At 34.1% G+C, this 8,061-nt stretch overlaps 1 protein-coding gene across 1 annotated transcript; it reads right to left on the bottom strand.

Moving 5' to 3' along the window:
• Positions 1–2,462: 2,462 nt before the first annotated feature.
• Positions 2,463–3,937, bottom strand: LOC114286964 (uncharacterized). The gene is made up of 2 exons (XM_082905069.1): positions 3,802–3,937; positions 2,463–3,655 (listed from the first exon to the last, which is right to left on the bottom strand). Exons 1-2 carry the CDS (start codon positions 3,935–3,937, stop codon positions 2,463–2,465), a joined length of 1,329 nt encoding a protein of 442 aa, XP_082761195.1.
• Positions 3,938–8,061: the final 4,124 nt, after the last annotated feature.

The following is an 8,061-nucleotide window of genomic DNA, read 5'->3' as shown; positions in this document are numbered from 1 at the left end:
GACAAAATAATTTTATTTCTAAATAGTTTATTTTTTAAGACAAAAAAATTGGTCCAAAAACAATAATAATTCATTACTAATAACAGTATTTTCGTTATTAAATTGGTCTAATTTTCGTTATTAAATTGGTCAAATTGGTCTAATTGGTCTAATTTAGCAGCAAAATTGGTCTAATTGGTCTAATTGGTCTAAACAAAAATTGGTCTATAATTTTCGTTATTAAAAATATAATAACAGTATTTTTCACAACAAAAATATTGAATCTCTAAAAAATAATTTTATTCCCAAATTTTAATCTCTAAAATCCTGATATTTTGTAGTGAATGTAGTTAGCATTTAAGACAAAAGCCTCGTTCATGCAAAATGGTGCACATATCCACATTTTTTAAGAATTGGGGTATTTGGGCAGGTTCACTTCAAGTTTATTGAGATTATTGAAATAGTTTAATTTTTTTATGGCTCACCAATCAGATAAAACGAAAATAATTAAGCTAGATAATATATTGATAGTCACATTATCTAATCATATTTGTATTTAAAGAAAGGGTAAATTACACCAGTGGTCCCTATGTTTCGGTCCTTGTGTCATTTGGTCCCTACACTTTTAAATAGTATAATTTTGACCGTTAATTTTAAATTTTGTATCAATTCGGTCCAATGATAATGCCCTTAATGTTTTTGACCAAAAATAATAATTAAATTGGTTAAGGTTAACTTACTGAGGTTAGTAAATTTATAATTTATTCTTAAAAAATATGGTGCGTGCCACTTATATACATATAAAAGTTGTATTCAATTGGACTAAATTGAAATAAAATTATAAATTTAGGCTAAGTTTGGCAACTCTTAAAAAATTTTAAAAGTCAAAAAGTGTACTTATTTAAGTCACATCATCTTATTTAAGTCGCATCACCTCTCTAACACATCACTTCAAACCTAACCTAAACTTAACATATATTTCATAAAAGGTCAAAATGTGTACTTATTTAGATCATTTCAAATAACTCCTTAATGTCAAAATCGAACCAATTAAAATTATAAGAATCAAAATGACATAATGACTAAAATACAAGTACTACTATCGCAATTTGCCCACACGATTATTTTTATTTTATTTTTTATTTTATTTTTTTTGAGTAAATAACATACGTGAAAGGGTTTACTCAAAAAAACAAACGGCAAAACTCTTTGCCAATACTCAAAAGATATCATAAAGCGTTTCACGATATGCTTTTTGTGAAGAGCATATTTTTTGTGTTGGAAAAATTCATGTTTTTAGCACCGAATATATAATAAATGTCACAATTTTTATGTAGAAACCCGATGCATTCAACATCACCATCGTTTGGGAATTTGGCAAGTTTACTTTTTTGCCTTTTTGCTATTTATGAGACGAAAAATAAGTTATATTTTGAATGGTTTGTGAACTTTTTGTAATTGAATAGTTGGCTGTGAGGAAAAAAAAAAATTGATTGATTTGTAAAATATAATATTTTGTCTAATTAATTATTTTAGTCTTTTTTATTTTTATTGATTATTTTAGTCAAAATTCTTGTTCCCGAACAGGGCCTCAATTGTTCTCTCAAGCTCCACACCCTTTGGTTAAACCTTCAACTCTGTTAGTTTTGGACACATTTATTATATCGGTCATTGTTGGGAGGATGCCATCATCATCATCATCATTGTTGTTGTTATGGTTGTTGTGGTTGTAAGGGAAAATATCACATCAATGGATATTTAAAAAAATAATTGCAATCAATGAAATTTTTTACAAAGAGTAATATTATAAATCATGAAAATAATTATAAAAGATTTTTCATTCCTTTAGATTACACATACAATAAAACATCACACACTAATCAAATGAACAAAAAATTTCATAATGCATCTCATGTTATTTTTTTCACAATCCCTGATATTATATTTTTGGAAATATTAATAATTAAATTTATAAATTTGTATTTTTTGTTTCTACCTTCCACTGGGTGTAACTACCCTTTTTTTGAACAGCAAAAAATAGAATTTTATCAATGGTAAAATAAAAAATAAAAAATTAGGGAATCAATACGTCAAAGACTTGGTATATATATCCCAATTAAGTTAGTACATACAAATCAAGCCAATCATATGCAATCACTAGCATCAACAAGAGGCAACCTAAGAAGTTGGCAATGGCAAAAGTTGCCATGGACCATGTAACAACAGAACAACAACCAGAAAGCTAAATACCCTAGACAAATGAATTCCTATTTGACATGACACCACATGATGTAATTTGAAAATAAGATCATTTAGGCTGTATTCAGTGGCAGAGTTAGGAATTTAATATAAGGGGCACCCATTAATTACAATCTCAAATTTTTTTTCCCAAATCAATAAAAATAACATAATAATAATTTTTCAAACTAATGTTAAACATTAAAAATTAATATCCATTACGAAAAGTTTTAAATTTTAAGCTTTTACAATTGACCCCGACGAGTTTTCATCTTTTGAAATCTTTCCATAATAGTAACATTGTCAATGCCATCAAAAATATCTCTCTCAATGTAGACAACCAAGCTATCATTCATCCATTCATCACCTATTCGGTTCCGCAACCGATTCTTCACAATATTCATAGCTGAAAATACCGTCTCAACAGTAGCAGTTGCAACAGGTAAGATTAATGCTAAAGTCAAGAGCAAATACACCAATGGATATACTTTGTCTCTTCCAGTCTTTACCATTTTCTTAGCAAGATCGGCAATTCCATTCAACATTGAGAACTCACTATTGGATAGCATGTCGATAATATATGTATCAAGTTGATCATTAAGTACCATGAGCTCCACGGAAGAAAATTCTTTGGGATAAAATTCAACAAGATGAATTAACTTTTTCCTGTCAAAACTAGAGAAAGAGTTAGATGGATTCAAACATGCCACACAAAGTAACAACTCAGTGTTCGACTCAGTGAAACGAGCATTTAGTTCTTGAATTTGCATATCTAAAACAGCGTAGAATAACTCAGTGCGATAGTAATGTAAGTTTGTAATTTCTTGAGAATTGCGTCTTTTTCTCCCTTGAGGTACAAACATATCTTCCATTTGGGAAACATCAATTTCATGCTTTTCACAAAAAGATAAAATATCATCAAGTAAAGATGTCCACCCACTCTCCCTCATCTTTTGAAGTCGTACTTTAGAAATTTGAACTAAATTCATGGCATTAACAATATCTTTATTTTTCCTTTGTAGTGCTTGCGATAACTCACTTGTAATAGCCAATATCGTTTTCATCAAATGAAGGTTGAATACAAACTCAAACGATTGAATTGAGTCCAACAATATATTTGCTTCTGCTCGTTGTTCTGAATTTGAACTATCCTCCGAAATCATTTCCAGCACATCAATCACTGTTGAAAACATACTAGCCAAGCTGACTAAAGTACCATAGTGCGAACCCCAACGTGTATCACTAGCACGTTTAAGATTAGTTTCTTGATTTAAGCCTTGCCCACTAGATAGCTCTCCAGTATTAAGTGCCTCAGCAACTTTTGCAGCTTGCTTCTCCCTAACAATATCTCGACGTTTACATGATGCTCCAACAACATTCACCACATTAGAAACCAAAGTGAAAAGTAAAGCAATTTGATTATGATTCTTTGCCACGGCTACAAGTGACAATTGCAATTGATGATTAAAACAATGAACATAACATGCACAAGGATTCTCTTTCAGTATAAGTGTTTTAAGGCCATTGAACTCACCTTGCATATTACTAGCCCATCATATCCTTGACCCCTCAATCTGAAAATACTCAATCCAAGTTTGGAGAATAAATTTTCCATAGCTTGTTTAAGTGAGAGAGCATTCGTATTAGCAACATGCTCAATACCCAAAAAGCGTTCAATCACCTGGCCTTTTTTGTCAACATATCGTATTACAACTGCCATTTGCTCCTTGATTGATATGTCACGGGCTTCATCAATCAAAATAGAAAAAAGTGCATCACCAAGATCTCTAATATATCACATTGATAGTTTCAAATGCGGCTACATTTACAATGTCTTTTTGAAAATCAGGAGATGTCAACTTGAGATTTTGTGGAGCATTGCTCAATGCGACCATTTTGACATCTTCATTATGATCAGCAAGAAATTTGAGAAGTTCAAGAAAATTTCCTTGGTTACTTGAATTTGCAGATTCATCATGCCCACGAAACGCAAGTCCTTGTCTTAGAAGAAATTTAATGCAATCAACCGATGAATTCAAACGGGTTCGATACTCAATTCGAGCTTGATCAGATTGTTTTGGTTTAACAAGTCTTGACAGTTACTCCAAGCTTGATTATGAGCACTATTGGGACCTCCAACATGAGCCTAAATTTTTTCTTTTTTCTTCCAATTTGAGAAACCCTCACCAACAAAAAAAATCACCACCAGCTTGATCTCCAATATCAGGTTTGAAAAGATAACAACATAAACAAAATGCTGCATCTTTTGCTACACTATACTCCAACCAATTAGGAAATTCACTAAACCAAGCCGGATTAAATCACCGAAGTTTTTGTCCAAATGATTTTTGTGAAAAATTATGATCACGAGGTTGACAAGGACCTTTTTGTAGATATGCCCTACGAATTCGGTCTCAATCATTAGCATTATAGTCCATAATCTGAGGCCGTAGTCCTGGATCTGCAGGAAGGTCTACTAAGTTGATTTCTATGTGACTTTGTTTTGCGGAAGAATAATTTTCATCTTTTTCTTGAGAAAGAAACGATTCCCACTTTGATTTTCTTTTGAAATATTTCTCCATGACTGCTTGAAAAAACTAAAAATCAAAATAAAAATTCATAATTAAAATCTCAAACTCCCCACAAATCAAAATCTTCAATTTTAATACAAATCAAAAAAATTAAATTAGCACAAATCACAACAAATCAAAATTTTAATTTTGGCACAAATTATAACAAATCAAAATCCCTAATTTAAATATTAATCACTGCAAATTAATATTTTTAATTTTAGCACAAATCAAATTCCTAATTTTAGCACAAACAACAACAAACCAAAATCCCTAATTTTAATATAAATCACTACCAATTAAGATTTATAATTTTAGCGTATCAAAATCTCTTCTTTTAACATAAATAATAACAAATAAAAAAAATTTACAAATCAAAACTTAACAAATAATTATCAATTAATACTCATAATTTTTATTTAAAAGTTAAAAAAAAATAATAAAGTTACCTGTAAACAATGAAGAGAAGATACCAAGGTTGTAGTGTGGTCCAAAATCTGTGTTTTGTGATCTTAATTTGGTGAATCGCGAGTCGGTAAATTGCAAAACAACAAAGGGAAACAAAGAAGACAAAAAAAATATGAAGATACTTCACAAGTACTGTGAATAAATAAAAAAATAAAGAATTTCATACACTTATAGGATTTTAGAGTTTTAACCTTATTGTAATTGGAGTTGTGTGTACTCACCTAAAAAAAAATTATGTATTAATATTTGATTGGGATTGGAATTCCTAAAAAAAAATAAAAATAAATAAAAATACAAACTTGGGCGTCTAGTGTGTGGTGTGTGTGTGTGAGTGGTCAGTGGGTTACTGTGTGTGTGAAAGTAAAGACAGACCACACATTTATATATTAAAAAAAAAAAGTTTGCAAAAGTCAGGAGGGGCACGTGACCCCCCTGAGCCCAAGCTCCCTCGGCCCCTGGTTGTATTTGGTCAGAAGATTTGATGAGGAAAATGAAAAAAGAAAAAGAAACGCATTCTCACTTTTTGTTTGGCTATAATGGAAAACACAAACTCCGCCAGGGTTGTTAACAACTCCGTCAGTCCCAAGCTCGGGTTAAGGAGGAGGGTTGTGTATTAGGTAACCACCAGCCAACTGTAGACGTCCCCGAACGCCCCGGGAGGGTGAGTCCTGTTCCGTTCGATATTGGGGTCACTACAGCTCAGGACTCTCAAATTGTCACGGTTCGTAATCTGAACCAAAGAGTCCAAATCCGGAAAATCGTTTTGAGAAAACAGATTTTGAAAGAAGTGCCAAACATGGACTGCTTTGCCAGATACAGAGTCACTACCTAAATATTTTATTTTGGGGAAATTTAGGAAACCCTGACTCGTTTGCCTAAGGCCACGTGTCCATCATCACCAAAGTTGCCTCGGCTCGGGAACTTGGGTACGATTGGGAAAGGTCACATCGTGAGCACCCCCGCTCGCCCGATCAAAGATCGGCCTCTACTAACCATGATATCAAGTTTTGAAAAAATTGTGTGTTCTTATTCCGGTTATTAGCCTAGATTTACTATGTGATGCGCACAGCATACAAGTATAGACTAGATCGCCTGAATTGGAACAAAACATTTCCTGTTTGTTTTTGAAAGATGGTTTGCTACTCGCAAGTAGGCTTAAAATACAAATTTTGCCACCCTCAGGTGGGCTTAAGAAAAGATAGTTTTGCCACTATCTAGTGGGCTTAAAACTCACAGTTGATGATTTGTTCCAATCCAAATAACCCAACCTTCACCCACAGGCATTCAGGCAGTTATATCACATAAGCATATAGCCTCATGGTAAGCATGCTATTCATGGCAGTCACTCACACGCATGCAAAGATGCTAAAGCATAAAACTTACCGAGTACTCCAAGCCAAAACAGAAGCTTATTAGAAATCCATGCATGATCCTAATTATACAGAAATGCCTAATGCAACACATGCAAAAGTGCAACTATAGCAGGCTTGGCTATTCTAAACATGGCATATGAAATGCTACAGCTAACATGTATTCAACTTGGAATTGAAAATACAATGCAGTTAGTATGATGCGCCGAGCCCGGTGCATGCAAAACAGATGAATGAATGCAAACATGCTATCATACTGTATGCTAATTGAAATATTCCATAATCTAACCATCGTAAGCAGGTAAATAAAAGGAAGAAAGACGTGGGGTTGGAAAACATGCATCACACACACGCACACTTATTACAGTTGTGCCCTCACGCAGAGGGTCCGAAAGAATAATATACAGTCTCAAATGAATAAATAATACAGTCTCAATGAATACTAAAATCCTAATTAATTTACAAATTAATCTAGGAAAGCTATAAAATGGCATGCAAGCTAGGGACTGCCTCGACTCCGATGAATGATGTATGTTTGGGCTGCCTTGCGCGGAAATCCACTGGGATGCCCCAATTAGCCTCTGTTTTTCAATGATTTCCTGGAAAGCACGCCAAGCCCTGGAAAACCGCTGATTCTTGATTTGCTACAACAGAGAGCAGGAAAGGGGCATAGCAATGTATTTTCACATATGTATGCATGTCTCGATCCTCGTGCCACCAATCACGCATATCGATGCATGATGACCGAGGAGTCGATTTGTGCAACTCAATATAGAATGAATGCACATGAAAGCAAAACAAAACCTAGACTCCATCATGGATAATCCGGAGTGTCGGCGACTGGGAATTGAGACACGTTCCGTCACTCGGAGTACGAAACGTACCTCGTTTCCCGTGCCTGGGCTAATTCCTATCCCAAGCACAATGCAATATGCATGATATGCATGAAATGCAGCTAAGATACAACCTAACATACACAATGCTATGAAATGGCATACACGATGCACGAGGTAACATGGCGTACACAATGCGCTAACATACAACCTAGCATACACAATGCTATGAAATAAAATGGCATACACAATGTGTAAATGGGCTTACACTAACATGAATGGACCTCAGCCAGACTTGCATAAGAGGCCATAAGATGAAAATGTGACAACTCGGAATGCGTGCACACATGCACGCAAACCGAGGACCGAACCTATGGCACCAAATGCCACTCTAACAAGACATAGCAAGGCATGAAACATGGTATGAAAACATGCAAATTTCAGTGCTAAAATATGACCCAAAACAGCCCCGAATCATGGAGACATGGCACCCGATGCATGGAATGCGACCCGAAATGCAAAACTAGGCATGCGCAATGGCCTATAGCTATACAAAACATGCACTATTTGATCATGAAATGTGAAGACAGATTCAAGGCAGCC

The sequence above is a fragment of the Camellia sinensis genome, chromosome 14 (assembly GCF_055761805.1).
Source record: "Camellia sinensis isolate YWXY chromosome 14, ASM5576180v1, whole genome shotgun sequence".
NCBI lineage: Eukaryota > Viridiplantae > Streptophyta > Magnoliopsida > Ericales > Theaceae > Camellia > Camellia sinensis.
The sequence above is the reverse complement of the archived record's forward strand: the minus strand, read 5'-3'. Positions and strand labels throughout refer to the sequence as shown.

Excerpts from the sequence above, each read along its gene's own strand:
- LOC114286964 (XM_082905069.1), bottom strand. The coding sequence starts at position 3,937 with ATGGCAGTTGTAATACGATATGTTGACAAAAAAGGCCAGGTGATTGAA. Across the intron at positions 3,656-3,801 it reads ATTCTCCAAACTTGGATTGA|CCGTGGCAAAGAATCATAAT; the intron begins GTATTTTCAGAT and ends TGTCACTTGTAG.